The sequence below is a fragment of the Dermochelys coriacea genome, chromosome 23 (genome assembly GCF_009764565.3).
Source record: "Dermochelys coriacea isolate rDerCor1 chromosome 23, rDerCor1.pri.v4, whole genome shotgun sequence".
NCBI classification, from domain to species: domain Eukaryota; kingdom Metazoa; phylum Chordata; order Testudines; family Dermochelyidae; genus Dermochelys; species Dermochelys coriacea.
The window spans coordinates 1,504,779-1,528,547 of NC_050090.1; the positions used below are offsets into that span (position 1 = coordinate 1,504,779).

Here is a 23,769-nt window from a genome sequence, read left to right on the forward strand (position 1 = left end):
TCAGAAGTGCCAGGGCAGTAATCGGCTTGGGTGGAGGGGGTTAGGCTCCTGTGAGAATCTCTCTTGTGCTTTTCACACGCTTGGCTGCAATGCACTCGGCAGAGTATCAAAAGGACGGCAGGGGCTGTGTTTGTACAGCACCAAGCACGGGCGGGGCGGCGTGGAGGCAGCGTGGCCTAGTGATTAGCCCGTGGCCTGTTCTGGGGTCTGTTCTGGGCTATGCGGCCTGGCATGTTTCAGTCACATAGCCCTGGCTTTTGCATGGCTGTGAATGACTCCAGGCCCGGTGGCATTACGCCAAATGACACCCACTGAGGATCTGGCCCAGGACGGGCTGAATACATTGGCCCAACCGGAAGCCAGAGTACAAATAATCGGACTCTCACAGAATCTTTATTTACTGCTCTATTCGCTTCTGCCTTGGTAAGTCCCACATCAGCCCTCAGCCCGGGTCCCGCCTGGCCCCGTTTTCCCAGGATCGCCCCTTTTCGGAGATAGCCGCCCCGGGGAAGGTGTCCAGTGCCCAGTGTGAGGGGCTCAGGATCAGCACAGATGCCCTGGGGTTTTGTACCTTGGAGGTGGCAGCACGCGATGTTCTCAGGGCTGCTGCCCAGACCCCAACCCAAATCAGGGCCCCGTTGTGCCAGGTGCTGGCCAGACCCCGACCAAGATCAGGGCCCCGTTGTGCCAGGTGCTGCCCAGACCCTGACCAAGATCAGGGCCCCGTTGTGCCAGGTGCTGCCCAGACCCCGACTGAGATCAGGGCCCCGTTGTGCCAGGTGCTGCCCACACCCTGACTGAGATCAGGGCCCCGTTGTGCCAGGTGCTGCCCAGACTCCGACCGAGATCAGGGCCCCGTTGTGCCAGGTGCTGCCCAGACCCTGACCGAGATCAGGGCCCCATCATGCCACTCTGCGAGGAGGCTCAGTTGGCTGTTTAAATCCGCTTCCCACCCAGAGAGGCTGGAAAATTCCACCTGCTGGATCCCACCGTGCCCTGTACTGAGATGGAGGAAGGAAGGGCCCAGTTGCATAACGAGTCTTGAGACTGGTGTTTACCTAGCACAGGGCAGGGAGGCTTGCCAGAGCATCTGCGTGGGGCCAGCCAAGCCCCTGGCCCCAGAAAAGAAAAGTAAGAAACCCAAGAAAAGATGAAGAAAAGCCACTGAAGACTTGGATTAGTTTTGTGTAAACGAACCCGAGCCAAGTAAGGCTAAACCCTTGGAGGGGATGAGGCTAAGGAAAAGACAAATATTGCAGGTGATTAAATAAACATGTATTCAGTCATGGACAAAGGGCCAGATTTTTAAGGTATTTGGGCGTTGCTGCTCTCCTAAATCCCCTTTGAAAAGGAGACTCAGAGTCCTCTTATCTGCTAGATGTTGCAACGCCTAAAAAGCTTTAAAACTCTGGGCCATTGCCGGGTCTTGTTTGGTAGCTACCAACAATCTGAAAACATGCACCAGCCAGACCCAGTGAGATAGACGGGTGCGTGTGTGTGTGTGTGGGGGAGATGCGGGGTATGGGGACAGACAGACAGCTTGATGCATCCACCCATCCATCCCCATATCTACCTGTCGACCAACCAATCTACCGATTGATAGATAACAAACTGTGACTGTGAAAGAGAAAGCAAGCTAAGCCACAAGCCTCTTTTGCAACCACCTCATGGTTTTCTGGTCTTTAATAAGCTCGATGCTGAAATAGTTACAAGCGGTAGGATGGGGAAAAATGAATGAATACAGAATAAGGAAGCGTAAAGGCAGCTTTCCTCCCCGGGGAACGTAGGAAGGGTCACCGTCATTATAGGCCCAGCACATTGTCAGGAGAACACCCAGTAACAGCTGAGAGCTTCATCGTGGGAACATCTCATTGAGTCCAGCCAGGAGCGTCTGCCTAAGCAAGCGTCAAGCGTTTAGATCTCAGGCCAGGGGCATACGACGGGGCTCCCTGCTTTCCAGCAGGGAAACACAGCAACGAGCCGGGCAGATTTCATCCCCCTCCCCGAAAGGCATCGCTGGGGCGAGGGAAGAATTCGTCCCCCGACCTCGCGCTGTCTGCCCCAGGGCTGGGATCGCTACGCTGCTCCTGCGTGCGGATTGGAGCGACGCAGCCCCTGCCTGTGTTCACACACGATCTCTGCTCCTGGGGCTGAAGGCGATCCCGGCCCTGGCTTTTGTTTTCGCTCACGCTGGTGTAAACGAGGGTGAATTCCAAGCAATGCAGATACGTCAGTGCCAGGCAGGCCCCCAAAGACCTCCCCTGCACACACACATCGCACAGGGGCCTTCTCAGTCGGTGTGGAACTGGTGTAAGGGCCCTGATCCCACCACACTGCTCCCAGCCCCGGGTGGAGAGGGTAGACAAGGGGCGTGGCCGGAGCACACTGAGCTGGGGCTGTTCTCTGTCCCCCAGGGCCCATAGAGGGCGGATCGGGGGCGCAGTCAGACCACACTGCACTGTAGCTGTTCCGTGTCCCCCAGGGCCCATAGCATGAGTTAGAGCAGCCCCGAGGCTGCTCTAACTGACACCAGGGTGGAACAGAGTCCATCATAGGTAACAGAAGTCTAAAGCTTCTTTAAAGCAAGCTCAAGGAGGGGGTAACTGAGAATCAGGCCTGATATGTTGCTGGTGCCCCTGTCAGCCTCTGCTGAGCCCTTGTCTCCTTTGGTCTCCGTCAGCGAGGGACCACACAGAGCTGGTAGAAGGGCGGGATTTTGGCCAAGCCACTCTCCAGTGGCTTGATGTCGATGTCCTCCGGGGCCACCAGGGGCTTCAGAGTGAAGCTCTGCAGGATGGTGGTGAAGAAGACGAAGAGCTCCATGCGGGCCAGTGCCTCGCCCAGGCAGATCCTCTTACCTACGAGGGACAAGAGGGAGGGAGCTGGGGTAGGGAATGAGCCACACGCCTGCCGCATGGATGCACCTGGACGGGCGGGCAGGGAGGGGTCGGCTTTCGCTAGGAGCAACAGTACAGATCTTCAGCCGCCAATGCACATGAGGACAGGATTCCTAGCACTAGAAAGGATGTGGGGTGTCGGGGGGGGGGGGGAATCAAGCTTTGCAATCGTTATTCAGATTCCATAGCATTTGGTGTATGGGGATAGATAGATAGATAGATAAGAGGGGGTACATGGGGATAGATAGATAGATAGATAGATAGATAAGAGGGGGTGCATGGGGATGGATAGATAGATAGATAGATAGATAGATAGATAGATAGATAGATAGATAAGAGGGGGTGCATGGGGATGGATAGATAGATAGATAGATAGATAGATAGATAGATAGATAGATAAGAGGGGGTGCATGGGGATAGATAGATAGATAGATAGATAGATAGATAGATAGATAGATAGATAGAGGGGGTGCATGGGGATAGCTAGCTAGCTAGATAGATAGAGGGGGTGCATGGGGATAGCTAGATAGATAGATAGATAGATAGATAGATAGATAGATAGAGGGGGTGCATGGGGATGGATAGATAGATAGATAGATAGAGGGGGTGCATGGGGATAGATAGATAGGTAGATAGATAGATAGATAGATAGATAGATAGATAGATAGATAGAGGGGGTGCATGGGGATAGCTAGCTAGCTAGATAGATAGAGGGGGTGCATGGGGATAGATAGATAGATAGATAGATAGATAGATAGATAGATAGATAGAGGGGGTGCATGGGGATAGCTAGCTAGCTAGATAGATAGAGGGGGTGCATGGGGATAGATAGGTAGATAGATAGATAGATAGATAGGGTGGATGGGGATAGACAGACAGACAGAGCAGCCCGGATTAGGGGCACTGCGGCGCATCTGCTGACAGACGGACAGAGAGACCTAGGAGTACGGATTAGGGGTACTGCAGTCAGGGCCAGCCCACAACATTTTGGTAACTGAGGCTGGGAGGTCAAATGACGCCCCCATGCCCCCTCGCTAGGGCCAAAACTTTGAAACTCTGGGTCCTAATGGCGCCCCCCACAATCTGGCACCTGGGCGGGCCGTCTCAGTTGTCCTCATGGTAAGGCCAGCCCTGGGGAGGGACAGATGGACGGACGGCCGAGGAGTGCGGATTAGGCAGCTCACCTGAGGAAAAGGGCATGAAGGCGTCATTCTTCCGGAAGCACCCCGTCTCCTCCAGGAAGTTCTCGGGGCTGAAGCTTTCGGGGTTTTTGAATTTGCTGGGGTCACGTAGGACGGTGCTGAGTATGGGGTAGATCTCGGTGCCCTGGGAGCAGAGCGCGAGGTGGTCAGAACAAGACAAGCTGGGTGGGTGCTGCCCTCCCTGCCCCGGGCATGCCCCCTCTCTCTGCCCCGCACGCTGGAATTACACAAGAACAGAGCCACTCAGCAGGCAGGTCTCGGGTAACTGCCAATGTGACTGGATCTCCAGCTGCTGGAGCCCATTTACACCCGCTGAGAATTGGACCCTGACTCCACCCGCCCGCTCGCCCCCCACCTGGGGGATGGTGTAGCCTCTGAACTGGGTGTCCCGGGTCACGACGTGGGCCAGGTCCATGGGGATCAGGTCGCTGACCCGCTGGATCTCGTGGATCACGGCGTCGGTGTAGGGCATCCAGCTCCGGTCCTCGATGGCCGGGACGCGGTTCTGGCCGATTACCCGGTCTATCTCCTCATGCATCTTCCCTGCCAGCGACAGCGACAGAGCTTACCCCACGGCCCGGTGGATCCTGGGAGCCGCTGACAAGTGGAGAGGCGGGGATGTGTTGGCTAGGGTGAAATTCACCACCATGGCCTAGAGGACAGAGCACCGGACTGGACACGGAAGACCCAGACTCTCTTTCTGGCTCTGCTGCTGACCGCAGGCCCTGTGCCTCAGTTTCCCCATAATGACACTGACCTCCTTTGCAGTTGGATCCCACCTGCAAATCAGTCCGAATTGGGTCAGCAATCGCTCAGGACCTGGGTCACTGGACCCTGCTGGGGGGTGAGTCAGAGCCCCAGGCTCGCTGTAACTCGGGAACAAGCCCTGTCTATGTGCAGTGCGGACGCAGCCCAAAGCCACAGACCCGCGTCAGGTCTGTGTGGTGCAGTACGGACAAGTTAGCACGGCTGGGAGACTTGGGTCCAGCAAACCCAGGCAGACACTCAAAACACGGGCTTGGAAACACCAAGCCCACAAGCCAAAGTCCCAGAGATCTGGGCTTAGTGCTCAGTGGAGACACACTCTAAATATGGTGCACGGCTTTTTAGCTGGCTCTCTGCACACGGGCAAATTTCACCCTGTTTTTGACCCATGGAATTCAGTGAATGTTTATGAACTTTCCTTAGTTACCTAGGACCTCCGGGTGTTTCATCAGGAGCAGGAACCCGTATCTCAGGGTGGAGCTGACAGTCTCCGTGCCAGCGAAGAACAAGTTGAGTGTGGTCAGCTCCAAGTTCTTGGTGTTAAATTCGCTAGAAGGGTTTTGCTTTTCCTTGGAGAAAATCAACATACACTGAAACATCAACATGGGGATTTCCACAGCCACAGGAGAGCTGGTCTTAAAATTACAGATTTGGGAAACGATTCCTGTCTGAACTCTGCAAAACCACTTTACTGCTATTTTTGGAGGGGGAGATCCTGGTATTTGTTATGGGTGAAAATTGCATGACTCATGGGGACCCTAGTGCTGTGTTTGCTCGAAGATCATCTGAGCCATTCACTCAGCTACTGGAGCCCAGGGCACTGTACCTTTTCCATTTGGATCAGGAAGCAGTCGATAAAATCCCGGGGGGAATTGACATCCAGTGTTGCTTGGTTCTGCTTCACTCTCCTCTCAATAAATTTCCTAATGTCTTCCAGTATGTAGTAGATTTTCATGTGAGGGCCGGGGAAGTATTTGAGGAAATTTGCATACATGTCGTAGAACTGGAAAGAAAAGGGACATTCAGAGAACAGCTTCGGGTGCATCCCCAGAGCCAGACCGTCAGTCACGCCGGTGTGACTCTGGAGCAGCTTCACTGAAGTCTATAGAATTACTCTGCAATTGCCCTGGTGGCCCAGAGCCGAGTTATCTGCAGTAACCCACAGGCAATGAAAAGACCGACCGTTTCACTTCGAGCAGGACATACCTGTGACCACGGGGTGCTGATCTCCCTAAAGCTTTTGTTTATCATCTGCAGCAAGGACAGGAATTCTTTGTCTTCACAGTCAAAGCGGTCACCAAAGACGATGGAGCAGATGACATTGGAGACGGCCCGGCTCAAGAAGAAGGTCGGGTCAAAAGGTTCCGCTGGCGTAGCAGGGAGAGAAGGGAAGGGGGTCGGGCGGTCATTGGGGGAAGAGGAGCAGCCAACATGAAGGGAGTATAGGACCATACTCGGATGCTTCAGAACCGTTCAAACAGGACTTGTTCCGGGGGACTTCTCGGGCCTGTTATGCCTGAGGTCAGGCTAGATCTTCGGAGCGGTTCCTCCTCCCCTTGGAATCCGAGACTCCACATGGAGAGGTGATGGGTGGTACAGAAGTGTCCTGTATGCTACACAACTTTTCAATCCAGATCTATCTGCCTGAATCGTTCCAGCCCGACATTGCTACCGTGCTGTGGGGTAAGCGATCTCCAGAGGTCACCTAGTCCCATCCCCACATTGAGGCACCAACTAACCTTGCCCAGCCCTCACAGGGGTTTGTCCCACATGTTCTTAAAAACCTGCAGTGATGGGGATTCCCACCACCTCCTTAGCTCCCCTGTGCCAGGGCTTCACTCCCCTGCGAGTCAGAAAGTTTTCCTCAATATCTAACCTAGATCTCCCTGGCTCCAGATTAAGCCCATGACATCTTCTCCTACCTTCAGTGGACATGGAGAACAGCTGATCCCCATCCTCTTTGTAACAGCCCTGAACAGATCTGAAGACTGTTCTTGGGTCCCCGCCCCCCCACTCTGTTGTCTTTTCTCAAGACTAAACATGCCCAGTGCTTGTTTTTTTAACATCACTCTGCGCATGGATGAAACTCAAAGCGGGTGACATTCATCCCGGCGCAGCGAGGCAGCCCACAGACCAGCCACCGGGTAAGGCCTCAAACCAGGGCTTGAGGGGGACTTGAGTGGTGCCAGGGCTGGAGCCAGTCCCTGGGGGATGGGGTGAATGCCACTCTGCCAAGTCACCTTTTGTATTTCGAAAGGTTTCCAGCAGGAACTGAGCCTCCTCCTGGATGCGCTCCTCGATGGATCGCTTCCCCATGCCGAAGTTCCTCAGCACGGTGAGAGAGAACCGGCGCAGCTGCCGCCACCGCTCCCCGTTGGCAAAAATCACCCCTGGAGGGAGAGGATGGTTTTCAACCCAGGAAGAAAAACAGCCGTTGAAATGAGCAAGGTGCGGTGGCTCAGCCCACGGGGGAGGGTGGTAAAGGGACAAAGCAGTTATGGGTTCAGGTCCTAGCTCTGGTCCAGTGATGCAAAATGCGCCAACCCAGCTCTTCTGGAGGGTTCAACTGGGCTGAGGGTGGGTTTGCATTGGCTGGTTGGTGCAAAGTTTGTGGCAAATCTGGACACACAATGGCGTGATAGGACCACGCGTGTTTAAAAGGGAACCCCTCTCTCCCTGTGAAACATGCAAAGCTTCACACTCGGGGAGTGGGAACACTTTAGTATGGGGGGGTCTTTGTTCCCCTGATCCCCCAAGAAGTCCTGGGGGATCATGTCAGCAAATGCGGAAAGTGGGCCCGATCCAGAGCTGGAGTCGTTCCACTATCTCAATTTAGACCAGCCAGGGATCTGGCCCTTTAAGTCTGAGGAGGTTTATTTGCACATCACCTGCTCCTCACCAAAGCCATTAAAGTTCTTCTCGACAGTCGGCAGGGAGGCTCTGCCACTGAACTCCTCGGCCTGGTCCACCAGCGCTTCCTTCACTGCCTTGTACCCGCACAGCACCACGATGGGCTTGGACCCAAAATAGACTGTGAACACCGGGCCGTACGTCTCACTCAGCTGTACGGGAAAGGTAATCAGAGGGGGGTGGGAAATGGGAACTGGTTCCAAGAAAAATGGCGACTTTTTGTCAAAAAAACAACAAACAAACTTTTTTGGTTTTGGCAACCAAAAATTCCACCCCCCACCCCAAAAAACCCTGCCAAAACCAGAAACAATTTAGGCTGAAAACAGAATCATTTTGGAGTTGAAATGGAATATTTTTTGGCTGAAACCTGAAAAAAGTTTGCCTTGAAAACTGCTGAAAATGGAAACATTCTTGGCTGAAAATTGACAAACTAAAAAAAAAAAAAAAAAATTATCTCTGTATCTATATATTGGGCCAAACCTTCTGGAAACCAAAACATTTTAAATTTTCAGCTGAAAATAGTCTCAGAAAGCCTACCTTTCCACAAACCATTTTATTTGGTTGAAAACACAACTTTCTGTTGGAAAATCTTGCCACAAAAATCTTTTTATTCCCCCACCCCTATGATTACCCTTTATGATCTGTATTGCAGTAGCATCTAAGACCCTGTCTCCTGGACCAGGATCCCACCGCGCTAGGTGCTGTATAAACACACACGGTGATATTCTTAGTAGTGAAAGGCGACGTCCATCGGCACCTGCCGTGTGGTTGATTTTGTGGCGGCTGAAGCCTCGGAAAGAAATTGAGTTGTCAAGCGGGTAACACAGCAATTGATCAGCAGAGATCTACAGTCTTCCCCAACCTCGCAGCGGGCCAGGTGCTCTTTCTGAAATGGAACCGTGGAGACAAGCGTCTCCGTTTCGTTCAGAGCATGTGCGGACTAAACCCCTTGAGGGGCCGAGGTACAACTGATCTGAATACAGAGTGCATTCACATTCCAGAGACAGACAGAGCTGGGGGGATTTAGATAGAAAGACACAGAGACAGCGCATGGTACCTATGGTGACTGGTATGTAACTAGACAGATAGAGGGCCAGGGGAGTGGTTAGCTAGCTAACGAGCTAGAGGGTGTGTCTGGGGATAGATACATAGACAGACAGACAGACATGCGGGTGGACAGAGTTAGATGGCAGGTTGTCTGGGGATGGGTAGACACAGAGATGGGATGTCTGGGGTTGGACTGCGTGCTGGCTAGAGAGATATATATAGGGATAGACAGACAGACTGACTTTCAAATGAAATAGCCTCTCCAAGAGCTGGCTCCAGACCCATTCTCCAGCTCTCGGTGACTCACCTTCTCCAGTGATTTTAGGGTTTCTCCCACCTTCATCTGTAGGAAGTTCCCGATCAGCGGAAGGGGAGTGGGCCCGGGGGGCATGTTCTTGTAGCGTGACTGCTTTCTCCAGGCGGAGACGAGGAGGCAGGACACATAGATGCCCAGGAAAATGGTGATGGCCCCAACCAGATCCATGGTGTATGAAGTCACCTCCCCAGCATGGCGAGCCAGCCTGGAATGCCCTGGTATATATTTACCCCAAGCCGGCTTTGGCCCTGCCTCCTGCATTGCACAAAAGCCCTGGGCAAACACTTCTCTAATCCATCAGTCACGTGCCCACTAATTATCTCCTTGTTCGTCAACATTGTGAAAGGCTCTGGTGCCGGGGAGATGTACACTGACAGAATTCCCTGGCCAATGCACGCTCCACCACAACCCGCCGGGGGCACTGCAGTGGTGCAACACACCAGCGGCTTCCTCGGTCCAGTCAAAAAACGACACTCACTTTGAACTTGGCGTCTCTTGCTCCGCCCCACAAGAAAAGCACACAGAGGGCAGCACTCGGAGCTAGGGAGTCTGGAGGAGGCCAGGGAGTTTGCTCAGGCCAGCGAGCAGAACAAGCTGTGCCCTGTCCTCCGCTCGCTCCAAACTCCTGAAAGTCCAACTTGGCTTGGCCCACAGAACTGTCTGATAATGGCCAGGGAAAGCGGCGCACAGCGGGGCTGGTGCCAAGTGGGACGCTGAGGGTAAAAGTGCAGAGTGTGGGGGAGTCCCAGGTTGCTGGGGCCAGGGGTCGAGAGCGAGCAGAACTTGGACAAAAGCCACTGAAGTGTCTTGTTTCAGAGTAGCAGCTGTGTTAGTCTGTATTCGCAAAAAGAAAAGGAGTACTTGTGGCACCTTAGAGACTAACACATTTATTTAAGCATAAGCTTTCATGAGCCACAGCTCACTTCATCGGATGCATTTGGTGGAAAAGTGTCTTGGGATCACTGTTCCCGCTAAGCTGTGCGCATGTGCACACACAGACTCTGAACCCCGTGCACACGGTGAAACACCGCGCACAACAATTTGCACAGAAGACATTTTTTGCACACATGGCCTGTCAACAATTAAGGGGGAACATTGCTTGGGATTGGTTAGTGCGAGGAGCGGGATGAAGCTGCTCCCTCCCCGGACACGGCATATCCGCAGGTCACTCGCTGGGAGCAGCGGGGAGAGAAGTGTGGCCCGCTCGGGGTGTTAATTTAGACTCAGGCACTGTCCACTAATAAGCGGTGGGTTTGATATCCGGAGATCTCAGCCGGGTTAGTACCAGGGCCCACATCCTGGGAAAACCCTTGTATTAAATATACATGGTGGGGGTGGGGTGGGGTGGGGTCGGGGGGGTGGCGTTATTGACATAATCTGGGACTGTATAGATCATCGTTGCAACCAAGGTCCTGTAGTGGCACCAAATCTTATATAAAGGGGGTCAAATGAGGTGTCTAAGACAAGGTTATGGTTTGCTGATCATGATTATGCTGTCTCTATGTGTGTATCATTTTTGTAGTTGAAGTTATGAATATTGGCTCTGTACTGTCTGTAGTTCAAACTTGTGCTGTGCTTCTGGGTGACACCCCAGACAAGTTGGTGTCAGCTCTGCCTAGCCTGCTGGATGGCCCATTAAGGACCATCAGCTATACTATTGACCCACTGAGAGAAGGCAGGCATGCCTGGGGACTCAGCAAGGTGTGCAGGGACCTGCCTATGGACAGAACTCTGAGGTGTTTCCAGGCCAGGTGATGGACAGCTTGTCCTTGGGACAAAGAAAGCAGAGACCACATGGCAAGAGACTATAAAAAGCTGCTGCAGCTCCTTCATCTTGTCTTCAATCCTGCTTCTGACCTCTGGAGGGACTTTGCTACACTGAAGCTTTGAACTAAGGACTGAATGACCCATCCCAGCTCGGGATGTTCTCCAGAGACTTGATCTGAACCTGCAGTTTATTCTCTCACTGCTGCAAGCCTGAACCAAGAACTTTGCCATTACTGTATGTAATTGATTCCATTTAACCAATTCTAGCTCTCATCTATATCTTTTTTCTTTTGTGAATAAACCTTTAGATTTTAGATTCTAAAGGATTGGCAACAGCGTGATTTGTGGGTAAGGTCTGATTTGTATATTGACCTGGGTCTGGGGCTTGGTCCTTTGGGATCGAGAGAACCTTTTTTCTTTTACTGGGGTATTGGTTTTCATAACCATTTGTCCCCATTACGAGTGGCACTGGTGGGGATACTGGGAAACTGGGGTGTCTAAGGGAATTGTTTGTGTGACTTGTGGTTAGCAAGTGGGGTAAAACCAAAGTCTTCTCTGTTTGACTGGTTTGGTTTGCCTTAGTGTGCATAAAAACCCCAGCTTGGGCTGTAACTGCCCTGCTTGAAGCAATTTGTCCTGAATTGGCCCTCTCCGTTTGGGTCCCGCCAGAACCAGCCTCGTTACAGTGGCGTAGTCGGCAGGATCCACAGAACCATGTCAATTAAGCTTTGGGTCAGAACCCCACGCTATCCACATTTAAATTTTGCTATTCAGAGTTTGGTTGGTTAAAGAGCAGTTGCAATGGGTGAGCAGAGAGCATAGGAGGGCCTTGGCAAAAAAAGCCCTGGAAGTTTTGTGTTCAGAAAAGGGGATGAGCTTTAGGAAGAAAGCTACAAATCAAGAACTGTGAGATCTGTTCGTGGCCAGCAATCAGGAGGCAGGAGCGCAGCCCTTACCTGAGGCTACAGAAGCTGTGGAAGCAATTGGGATGCAAAAGGCAGCAAACAAATGGCAACTTGAGCATGAACAGAAACTAGCAGAAATTCAATGTGTGAGAAAGCAAAGGATTGCTGCTGAGGAGAGGGTTCACCAGCTGCCACAAGAAACTGCCAGAATTCAGCTCGAAGTCAAAAAAGCAATCGAGAAACTGTATCCTCTTGAAATTTCAGTTTGTAACCATGTTGGTATGTTATATTGCTCTGACCAGGGGGAGGGGGACTCTAACCTGGTGGGAAATAGCTGTTTGTCTGTGCAAAAAAGCAGTTTGTCTGTGAATGAAGTTTCTGAATGTCTGTCTAATGTCTCAGAAGTGAATCTGGAATTAGATCAAGAACAGAAATAACTCATTGGTCAGGAGCAGATTAAAGTGGATGGTCAGGTTAAAGCCCTAACTGAGGAAGAAAAGGGTAGATTTTTGATGGATGATGGATTGTTGGTTAGTACAGCTTGTAAAAGTAAACCTGGAAAAGGTAACTGTGATTTGCTGGATAGCTCAGGGTAGTGAGAAGAGCAGCAGTTTATCTGTTGGGAGTGGCAAGGTGCTTGGTAAGGAAAGTTTGGATGAGCCTAGGCAGCCTTGTGAGCTGATGGCTGTGTCTAGTCAGCAGGGTGGGAAGGCGAGGAGAGCGGAAGATGAGTGTCCCTGCACCTTACCTGTTAGCTGGGTGGAGAAGTGTGACAGTGAAGGAAACGTGCCTGTGTCTGTCGGGGGTATTGACTTGCCTGTGGAGGGAGTTACCCTGATCTCCAAGCAGTTGTCTGTGAACAGCCCTGTGTGCTGGGACCAGGGGAATGGGATCCCGAGCTGTGTGTCTGGGAAAGGAGAAAGTGTCTCCGGCTCTTCTTTGTCTGTGGAGCAGACAGAAGGGGCCTTTCAGCCTGGGATGGTGAGAATAGTGCAGTTGTCTCAGAGTTCGTTCTGGATTCAGCTAAAGCCCAGGAAGGGAATGGTCCTAAGTTTGTGTCTGTTCGGGAGAATGGCCCTGTCACTAGGTCGCATCCAATTAGTGTCTATGTAAAATCCCAGAGCCCAGATAATTCTGGTGCTTGAATTTTGCCTGTTGCTAGTGTGTGGCTCGGAAAGGGTGAAGCAACTCTGTCTAATCAGGGTGAGATCCTAGCCAGGGCACAAGGAGAGCAGAAAGGTGATTTGATTGTGTTATCTACTGAGGGTGTGGAAACCTGTAGCAAGAACGAAAAGATTCCTGAACTTGTGTGGCAAAGGGAAGGAGAAGGCTTCCAACCTTTTCTCTAGGACGTCTGTAAGTTTGCCTGAAAGGGGATTGTGTAGGAATCCGCCTGATGGGCCAGAGGTGATTCTGGATGTAAGCGAGACCCAGAAAGCGTCTGTTGCTCAGGAAAGTGTTTCTCTAGAGCAAGCCCTAGGTGAAGAGGGTAAGGGCAGAATTTCTGTGAAGGGTGAATTGTTGCATAGAAAAGCCCCTTGGGAAAGGAATCCTCCTGGAGTCTTTGCAAGCAGTTTACTGCCACTGAAGGGGGTGAAAGTGATTTAATCAAGAAAGTTTCACTTCCTAACAGCCAGAAATTTTCGGTTGTGAATGGATCCACTGACTTTCCTGTTGAAGGATCCAGTGTGGATAGCTTTGAGAAGGTCTCAGATGAAGTGAAAGCTGTTAAGAAAGTTACAGTCCTCTAATCAAGTGGCTGTGTTTGGCCAGCTTGTTGGGGAGACAAGGTTGTTGAGAAAAGGATGTCTCCATGCTAGTTCTGTAAGTGAACAGTCTGTGGCCCAGGTCAAGATGGGGGCTCTTAACCAAGAGAGCCCAAATTGCAGCCCTCCAGACTGGAGCGCTGGGAGAAGACCCGATCCCAGTTTGACCACCAGGGGTTTTGGGGTGGCAAAAGGGCACGGGCTGCATAAACCTTCCCACATGTGGCATGCGAGTGCGATCGACCACCCCGACCTAAGGGAGGGCATGAAACTGGAAGGGCGTAAGACTGGAAGGGCCTGGTGTAACTCCCACCAAGGAATGGGAGAGATGCTGGGGCATCCATGGTAACGCTGGTGGCTTCAAACTTCCCCAGGTCACCAGCTAAAGTGACCCTGCTCAGTTCGGTCTTGAAGGGGGGACAGATGTGACGAAGCGGGACTGTTCTTAATGTTCCCTCTGAATATTGTGGGGGTGCCTCAGTTTCCCCTAGGCAGTTCTTAAGTATCTAGGGGGTGGGATAAGGGTGTATGATCATTGCAGAGCCCTAGAGGGCAGGTGTGGGCAGGGGTCTGGACACAGAGAATGGCCGACACTCTGCTTCCTGGCCACTGATGGCCTGGCCCTTCCCCCCTGCAAGGTGAGAGCTAAAGGGCTGGAGAACAAAGGAATCTGGTGCCCTCCTGGCCCGGGAAAGGGACAAAGCCCAGAGGAGGAGGGGCTGGAGAGAGTCAGTTTGGGGCTGGCTGGGGACATGGAGTGAAGTGCAGACGGGGTTGTCTGGCTCACTGCCCCCCAAAATGGACCCGGCTGAGGGGTCCTGTTCTCTGCACCTACAAGCTCTGGTTTAGACCATGTTCCTGTTGTCTAATAAACCTGCTGTTTTACTGGCTGGCTGAGAGTCCCGTCTGACTGCAGAGTTGGTGGGCAGGACCCTCTGACTTCCCCAGGACCCCGCCTGGGCGGACTCGCTGGGGGAAGCGCACGAAGGGGCAGGGGAGGCTGGATGCACCAGGGTCAGACCCAGGAAGCGGGAAGCCATGTGAGCTTTTTGCCCTGCAGACAGGCTGCTCCCAGAGAGGAGACTTCCCCAGAGTCCTGCCTGGCTTCGTAGGGAGCAGTTCCAGCTCTCGGCTGCACCCATGTTTAAACAATGCGGGGGCCCCAGATAAGAACCACCATATCCACCCAGCGCAGGTTACAACTCCCCCGGGGAAATACAGGCCAGTCAGTCTGAAACCAGCCAGTGTAAAGCCTGGGATCCTCATAGATCCTACAGCCAGAGCGGGATTGTTTTGTCGGAGTTCCCACAGACCCTCTCCCAACTGGCGTCTGAGAGACACCACCACAGGCCCCATGGAGTGCGGAGACGCAACGACTCTTCTGCTGCTGGTCTGTATTTCAGGCCTGATCTACCTCCTCGTGTGCAGGCCGAGATCCCGAAGTAGCCACTTGCCCCCCGGCCCCGCTCCCCTGCCTTTCCTGGGCAACGCGCTGCAGCTGAAGGCTGAGGGGATGGTGAATTCGCTCAGGGAGGTAGGTCACATCTGCCTGCATCCCGCGTTTGCCCTTCCCAGGGGAAAGTTAGGAGCCTGCTACTGCAGCTATGAAAGAAACCCTGGCATCCTCCACCGCCACCGGGAACCATTCCCGCACGAGGATAAGTGTTTGCTGCAGCATCCTCGGCTCACGCTCTCTCCCCAGTGCTGCTGAGTGGCATGGCATCTGGATTTATTTCCCCCCTTATTACATAGGCCTGGGAACCCCAAACAAAGCTCAGGACCCTGGTGTGCTAGGCGCTGTACGTCCAGATCGCGCGGAACACTGGGCGACCGATGCACTCTGCCCCAGAGGGCACCGCATCTCAGTGGTGCTTCTGGACATGGGCTGGAAGGTGCGACAAGCCCGCCTCAGAATCAGCCCATTAATGATTGCTAAGGAAAATAATGGTGCAGCCGAGCGCCGTGCGCAGTCTAATCGGACTCGCCGTGCGAGCGCCCCGCGATAGTTTGCGCCGGAAGAGCTAGAGATGCTGATTGCACAGAGGAACGGAGCTATAAAGGAGAGAAAGGAATCGGGATTCTCTGCCATGATCCCCCTTCCAGGCCATAGGCAGCCTGACGTCTCGCCAGCTTTGTGCGTTGTTGCACAGGCTCAGGTAGATATTTGGGGCAAGGAGAGCTTTAGGGGTTGGGTGGGGTGAGCGGGTGTGGGGGAGGACACGGGGCGGTTGCTTGTGTACATAAATAACCATGAAAGGATTTTTGCACGGTTCACCAGCCGAGCTGGGTGGCGGCCGCACGAACAGGGTGCCAGCAAGAAAGCCGATTGATCCACTCAGCAACTGCAAACCTGGGGTGTCACTTCAGAAAAATGCGGGGGGCGGGAATTTGCATCAGCGTGTAGAGCTTGCCATGGGATCAGATTATAGCCTGCAAAATCTGGCAGGGGAAGAGGGCAAAACGCAGCGCGTGCAGGTCTCTGAAAAGCCGGGCATGGGGGCAAAATAAAGTCTGGGAGGGGGGCAACTCCCCCACCCGCACCCCATAGCAAATCATGTCCCTGCAACAGACTAGTGCATGGGGACGGATTCTGCTCTCAGTTCTGTCCCTGCCCTGATTTCTACCGCAGCTCAGAGACAAGTACGGCCCGGTCTTCATGGTTCATCTGGGCCCCCGGCGGGTTGTGGTCCTGTGGGGGTACGAGGCCGTGAAGGAGGCCCTGGAGGATCAAGCCGACGAGTTCAGCGGGAGAGGGAAGCTTGCGGCCTTTGAGGAGATTGTCCAGGGGTTTGGTGAGTTCTGCAGGCCACATATAAGGCATGTGGTCAGATGGCTAGAAGCCAGGACTCCTGGGTTCTATCCCCAGCCCTGGGAAGGGAATGGAGTCTGCTGGTTAGAGCAGGTGGGGCCTGGGTTCCAGTCCCAGCTCTGGGAGGGGAGTGGGATCTAGTGATTAGAGCAGGTAGGGGCTGGGAGCCAGGACTCCTGGGTTCCATTCCCACCTCTGGGAGCAGAGTGGGGTCTGGTGGTTAGAGCTGGGAGCCAGGACTCCTGGGTTCTGTCCCTGGTGAGCCAGCTTGGACCAGTCCACCTGTGTCTCCTTTCCCCCAGCTATGGCCTCACCAGCGGGGCTGTGAGGTCATTGAACGCCTGTTTCTCACATGCACAGGGCACTTTGACGTGCCAGCAATGTGTGGTGTTCTCACCAGCGCTCTGCACAGGTAGCACTCCCCTGTCCACGCCCCTCCAGGCGGGCCAGTCACCACTCCCGGTCCCCCTTCCTGTGCCCTTGACGGGACACTTTGCACACTCCTCCGATCCCCAGGGCTGCTCTTCTCCAACGGGGAGCGGTGGCGGCAGCTGCGCCGGTTCTCCCTCGCCGCGTTGCAGGGCTTCGGCACGGGGAAGCGGAGCATCGAGGGGCGGATCCAGGAGGAAGCTCAGCGCCTGGTGGAGGAGTTCAGGAAAACCAAGGGTTCGTCTATTTCTGGGTTCCTCTGTATGGCCGGGTCAGGGTCTGGGGAGCAGCTGCGGGGGTTCCCCGTTCATGCCCGGCGCCCCTCCCTGCTAGAAGCTGTCAGACGTTCTGGTACCAAAGCCGCTGGACCGGGTGAATGTCCCATCCCTTCTTCTCCTTCCAGGTTCGCCCTTCAACCCCACGTTCTTCCTGAGCCGCTCAGCCTCCAGCGTCATCTGCTCCATCGTCTTCGGCCAGCACTTCGATTACGCGGACGAGAGCTTCCTCGACTTGCTGGCCAAGACCAACCAGGTCTTCGTGCGGCTGAGCTCCACCTGGGGACAGGTGAGCGGCCCAGGGAGCCAGGGATAGGACCCAGAACTCCCAGACACCCCCTGGAGGAGGATCCCCAGGGGGCCACCCCTGCCCCTGCAGGAGTGGGACAGAGATGCCTGAGAATCAGCCCCACAAACTCATAGACATGGGGCTGGAAGGGACCCCTAGAGGTCATCTAGTCCAGGCCCCTGTGTTCAGGCAGCACCAAGTCAACCTAGATTGACCCCGACGAGCGTCTCTCCAACTCGTTGTTAAAAACCTCCAGTGTCGGGGATTCCACAACCCCCTACGTCACCTGTTCTTAACTCCCCTGAGAGTTGGAAAGTTTTTCCTAATCTCTAACCGAAAACTCCCTTGTCACCAATCAAGCCCTTTATTTCTTGTCCTACCCACAGTGTATCACTGGCCTCTTTCATAGAGTCACAGGGTTAGAAGGGACGCAAGCAGGGTTGCTGGAGCAAGGGGCGCCGCGGGGCCATGGCCCCACCACTTTTAAATAAGGGCGAGCGATGGGGGGGAGGGGCAGAGAGGAGCGAGCAGGGGCGGGATCTTGGGGGGAAGAGGCGGCCTGGGAGAACTGCAGGAAACAGGAAATATACAAGGAGATCAGACTAGAGAGTAATCTTCTGGCCTTGAAACCTCTGAAACGCTGGGGCTTGAGAAAAAAGCCGAGCGGGGAATGTCACACATGCACCCCCCTGGTTTTCTCTGCCCTATGTATTATGCTCACAACACACCACAGAGAGGTGGGATAAAACCATCAAACACTCGTGGGGGAAGGTTGCAACGTAACCCCGTAGAGGAGACTTCGGAACAATAATACACAAGAACCCAGAAACACAGAGAGACAAAACAGGCTGCCCTTCCAGCACCGAGGCACATCTCCCCCTGCCCTCGCCGGGCTGTCTGTGATCAGACGCTTCCCTGTAGAGCCACAGGCCTCCCGGCAAGACTAGGAAACCCCAGAGCATTTCAACGCGGTTTTCTATACCCCACCCTGCAGCTCTACGAGATGTTTTCCTGGTTCATGCGCTTCCTTCCGGGAGCCCACAAAGAGATCTTCCGAGACCTGGAGGACATCAACAGCTTCATACTGGAGAGGATCAAAGAGAACCAGGCGTCTCTGGACCGTGATAACCCGCGGGATTTCATCGACTGCTTCCTCCTCCAGATGGAAAAGGTCTGGAAAGAGAGAAACTGAGATGGACGGACGAGGCCCCAGTGTCCTTTGTTTCACACGTACGGTTCAGGCATCACCATGTACTTCAGGGAATCAAAGCAAGTTTTTAAACTCCCCTTTGGCCTGATGCCCACAAAACACCTGACCACAGTTTGGCCGCTTGTGTGCTGGAACCACGGCCTATCATGCTGACCTACATGGCCCAGTGATTCCTTGTGTTCCCTGTGTGGTCTCTTGCCTTATACTGAGATCTGAAGATCTTTGGGGAACATCTTTTTGCCTGATCCACAACTGGTAACACAAGTGAATAATGAATTAGTAAATATCTGAGTCCATCCATGATACCTTAGCACCTCCATGGTCTCTTAGTACCTCCACGGAAACCTAGAATCTCCATGGAAACCTGGAATCTCCATGGGCTGGTAGAGCTGATGTGGGTACTGTAACCCGATCGGGCTCAGACACCCAGATTTAGGGATGCAAACCTTGATTTGAACCAGAACCATTTCTTGTGGTTAACAACTACTATTAAAGCAGTAAACAGGCAAAATAAATCAATAAATATAATGATCCGTTACCTTCTCCTGGGGTTTAGGCAGGGTCGGGATGGATTGTTCCTCCGATGCTCCAAATACCCCTTTATATTTCAGCACATACGTACACACCTGCCTTACGTATTCATGACCCTTCTCCCCGTCGCCATGATGCATTATATAGCTTCCAATCAACACCAAACCTAGCGACACCCCCACTGCATACATCACACCCATCTACAAGATTAGCCGTTTCATTGGTTAATTATCATCATGCCTACACAACCCAGACAGAGCGACCGCGGAACGGATGGCTGCTTGGTGCAGGGTTATTTTTCCCTTCTCTACTTTCCTGTTCTTGTCCTTCATGGCACTTTCTTGTTTATCTCAACTTCTTCTTCTGGCCACGGGCCTTGGGGGGGGTCTCATAAACACACCAGCATCAGTTATTTACCAAGCAATTCTCCCAACTTTACCTCGGGTTCCTCCTGTGGTTTTAACAGACATTGATTTCCACTCCGAGCCCACAGACAAGTCCTTGTGGAAATCCTCACCAAACCTTAAGACACATGGGGACTTCCCACAGGCTTAGGTCTGACCATTATTGTTCCTACATAATCCATACATTTCAGCTCTCCAACAGGGCCTTCATAGTAACCTAGACTCTCCTTGGTCCCTTATGGCCTCCATGGTAGCCTGGTGCCTGCACGGTAACCTGGCAACACCGTGGTAACCTGACAACTCCATGGTAACCTGGCACCTTGTGGCATCCAAGGGGCTGGGGGTATCAGCTCAGTCTCTCACCCCGTCCGCTCCTGATGGGCTGTCAAATGACTGTTTCAAAGGAGCAGCGGCCTGCCGGGTTGGGGATGGATCCAAAGGCCATTGAACTCCATGGGATTATGCTAACTTGCCCCAGTTGAGGATCTGTCCCCATCCCGGTGATAACCACATATCCGCTTTCCAAGGAAATTCTCAACCCTGCCACGGAATTCCACCTCCGAAACTTGGTCATGACTGCGTTCAACCTGTTCTTCGTTGGGACCGAGACCGTCAGCTCCACCCTGTGCTACGGACTTCTGATCCTGCTGAAACACCCAGAGGTAGAAGGTAATTGAGTGGGCAGGAAGCTGGTAATTAGGTTGCAAGCTTGGAATAAATGGGCAGATCCCCAGCTCGCGTCAACGGGCCTCGCTCCCTTGACTCTGGTGGAGCTGAGGATCCAGACTGAATGGGTAGCAGCTTTTGGCCCCCATCTGGAGTATTCAGACATGGAATGAGTTTGATGGTTCTCAGCCCCGTTCCTAGCACCCCTTATCCATATGTTAGCATCCTCCACCCTTCTCTAGGGTCCCTCTGGGTCATACCTTGGCAGGGAGCTAGAGAGGCAGAAAGAACCGCAGAGTCTGTCTGCGTCCAGCAGCCTGAGTAGAGAATCCCCCATGTAGTCACCCCAGCAGAGTTCTCGCTCTTCTCCACGGTGAGGGACCCAATGGGTGTCACTGGCTGGCTGACACCAGGGAACCCTTGGAGGGACACACTGGACTGAAGCTGCCTGGCCAATGGGCCAACTCTAGAGACCACCCTGCAGGCCCCCAGCCATGCTGCAAAGCAGGCTCTCAGACTGGCCAAGAACAAAGCCCTTCCATTCCCCGAACAACGATGGGGTGTCTCCAGCCCCGCCGTTTTCTATGTCCTGCTCATCTCTCTCTAGAGAAGATGACCCAGGAGATCGACCGGGTGATAGGGTGCAGCTGCGTGCCGGCTGTGGCGGACCGGAGCCGGATGCCCTACACCGATGCTGTGATCCATGAGATTCAGAGATTCAGCGATGTTATTCCCATGAACCTCCCACACGCCCTGACCCGGGACACCCACTTCAGGGGATACGCCATTCCCAAGGTAACAGCTCACAGTGTCCGTATGGGGCCGGATTCCCTTCCCCCCTCCTCCCCGAATGTCAACCCAGAGTAACTCCACTGGAGCCAGCGTTACACCGACGGCAATCCAGGGTAACCGAGCGAAATTGTTGCCAATCACTTCATCCAAAGCAAGAGTGGGATCTTTAGACCCATTTTGCAGAGAGGGAGACTGAGTCAGGGGCCACTCCAGGAATAGAACCCAGGAATCCTGAGTCCTCATCCCCGCACTCTACCCATTGCCTCTCCTCCTCTCTGCTGTCCAGGGCACGGAGGTGTTCCCGGTGCTGAGCTCTGTGCTGCGGGACCCCAGCCGCTTCAGGGACCCCGAGAGATTCGATCCCGGGCGCTTCCTGGACGAGCAGGGTCACTTCAAGGCGAACGAGGCCTTCATGCCATTCTCCACAGGTACAGAGTTGGGAGGGTGAGGGGACATCTCAGGAGCCCGGCTGCCCCCCAGAGGTGGCTTCTGAGACATGGGAAAGGCGCCCCTAGTGAGTAGAGATAGGATGACATGCCCAACAGAGACATTCCTTCTAACTCAGGGGTTCTCAAACTGGGGGTCGGGACCCCACAGAGGGTCACGAGGTTATTACAGGGGGGGGTCGCGAGCTGTCAGCCTCCACCCCAAACCCCGCTTCGCCTCCAGCATTTATTATGGTGTTAAATATGTAAAAAAGGTTTTAATTTAAAAGGGGGGGGTTGCACAGCGGCTTGCAATGTGAAAGGGGTCACCAGTACAAAAGTTTGAGAACCACTGATCTAGCCCATTTCAGTTACAGGTTAGCTGATGCAGGAAGGTTCGTATTCAGCTCCCATGGCAGTAAGAAAGTGGGACCCTTGTCGTGCTGGGCGTTGCCCTGACCCCGGCCGAGATCAGGGCCCCGTCGGGCCGGGCGCTGCCCAGACCCCGGCCGAGATCAGGGCCCCGTCGGGCCGGGCGCTGCCCAGACCCCGGCCGAGATCAGGGCCCCGTCGGGCCGGGCGCTGCCCAGACCCCGGCCAAGATCAGGGCCCCGTCGGGCCGGGCGCTGCCCAGACCCCGGCCAAGATCAGGGCCCCGTCGGGCCGGGCGTTGCCCAGACCCCGGCCGAGATCAGGGCCCCGTCGGGCCGGGTGCTGCCAGGCTCTGCCCAAGCACAGAGTGAGAGACGATCCCTGCCCCAAAGAGTTCAAAGTCTAACTTGGGTTAAAAGAGGCGTGAGCAGGCAGCAGCTCTGTTTTTCGCTTGGATTAGCAGCTACGATCTCTCAGGTTCCCTACGCGCTTTAAGGAGCTGCCGTGTCTTTCCTGTGGTTTTATCCTGGGGCTCGTCTACACGGTTCTCCCATCGGCGCAGGAAATCCACCTCCCCAGCAGGTGGGAGCTGCTGACGGAAGAATTCGTCCCTCAACCTAGTTCTGTCTGACGCAGGGCCGTGGGCCGGCTTAGCTGTGCCACTCGGGGGGGTGGATTTTTCACACCCCTGAGCGCCAGAGCTGGGTCGGTCTCATTGTCTAGCACAGGCCAGCCCGAAGTTACAAACATATCTTATTTTTTGTCTGAGGCATGCAGCAAAGCCAGGAAGAGACACCTGCGCTCCTGAAAGCTCCCTGCCCACTAGCCCAGCCTACCTCTCCCTTAGCTTACCCTGCTAGCTTTCAGCCTCTTCTCTACCATGCTCCTCTCCCAGCCCGCAACGTGGGAGGGAGGGGTGGTAGCGATTTGCGGGATTATAAAGATAATCAGGGTGGGGCGTGGTTAATTTCACCCCTTGTTTTCCTCCCTAGGGAAGCGGATCTGCCTGGGCCAGGAGTTGGCTAGAATGGAGCTGTTCATCTTCCTGACGGCCATCCTGCAGAATTTCACCCTCAAGTCCCCCATGCCCCCCCAGGACATCAAGCTCACGCCACCAGCCGGCGGCTTTGCTCACGTACCTCCCTGTTACCAGCTCTGCGCGGTGCCGCACAGCGGAGGGAGCCAGGCGAAGGAGGAGCGGTGCAAAGATCGTCCGCAGGGGACAGCGGGGGCTCCGCCAAATCACACCCCCGCAGCAGCCAGCCCAAACGCAGGGCCTGGGGCGCTATTCCCGTGAGGAGGAGCAATGGAAGAGAGGAATCCAGAATTTCTTCACTGCTCTGTTTATTCGCAAATGTATCAAGCCCTGTCTCCCCGACCACAGGAGGAATCAAATAACAGGAGGGGGTTTCTTTGCTCAGAGCTCCACTCCTCTTTGCAGACAGTTCTCTGCCCCAAAAACTCTCCCTTTTTTTCCGGGCCATGCTCCTAGGGCTTCCCCTGGCTGTCTCCTCACCTTTTTGCTCCTGCTCTGTTTCTATTTCTTGCTGCTTCTCTCTGACACAGAGCCACAGACGGATAGGGGTGTGCATGTGGGGACAGAGAGGTGCATGGTCTAGTTATTACTGCCTTGAGTGCAGGGGACTGGACTAGATGGCCTCTCAGGGTCCCTTCCAGTCCTACGCTTCTATGATTCGATGCATATGGGGGGTGGACAGGTGCACGTGGTGATGAACAGAGTCATAGAAATGTGGGGCTGGAAGGCACCTTGAGAGGTCACTGAGTCCAGCCCCCTGTGCTGAGGTAGAACCAAGTAACCCTAGACCAGCCCTGACAGGGGTCTGCCCAACCTATTCTTAAAACCCCTCAGTAATGGGGATCCCACAGCCTCCCTTGGATGCCTGTCCCAGAGCTTCACTCCCCCGAGAGTTCGAAAGTTTGTCCCCGTATCAAACCTAAATCTCCCTCGCTGCAGACGAAACCCATGACTTG

At 54.0% G+C, this 23,769-nt stretch overlaps 2 protein-coding genes across 2 annotated transcripts; one reads left to right on the forward strand and one right to left on the reverse strand.

Annotated features, from left to right (window-relative positions):
• Positions 1-1,678: 1,678 nt before the first annotated feature.
• LOC119847325 (cytochrome P450 2G1-like) lies at positions 1,679-9,413 on the reverse strand. The gene is made up of 9 exons (XM_038382007.2): positions 9,129-9,413; positions 7,764-7,926; positions 7,105-7,254; positions 6,071-6,231; positions 5,691-5,867; positions 5,292-5,433; positions 4,455-4,642; positions 4,082-4,223; positions 1,679-2,858 (listed from the first exon to the last, which is right to left on the reverse strand). Exons 1-9 carry the CDS (start codon positions 9,396-9,398, stop codon positions 2,677-2,679), a joined length of 1,575 nt encoding a protein of 524 aa, XP_038237935.1. The 5' UTR covers positions 9,399-9,413; the 3' UTR covers positions 1,679-2,676.
• Positions 9,414-14,924: 5,511 nt separating this feature from the next.
• Positions 14,925-23,222, forward strand: LOC119847388 (cytochrome P450 2G1-like). The gene is made up of 9 exons (XM_038382171.2): positions 14,925-15,109; positions 16,205-16,367; positions 16,901-17,050; positions 17,217-17,377; positions 18,372-18,548; positions 20,050-20,191; positions 20,796-20,983; positions 21,267-21,408; positions 22,770-23,222. The coding sequence occupies exons 1-9, from the start codon at positions 14,930-14,932 to the stop codon at positions 23,072-23,074; spliced, it is 1,608 nt and encodes a 535-aa protein (XP_038238099.1). The 5' UTR covers positions 14,925-14,929; the 3' UTR covers positions 23,075-23,222.
• Positions 23,223-23,769: the final 547 nt, after the last annotated feature.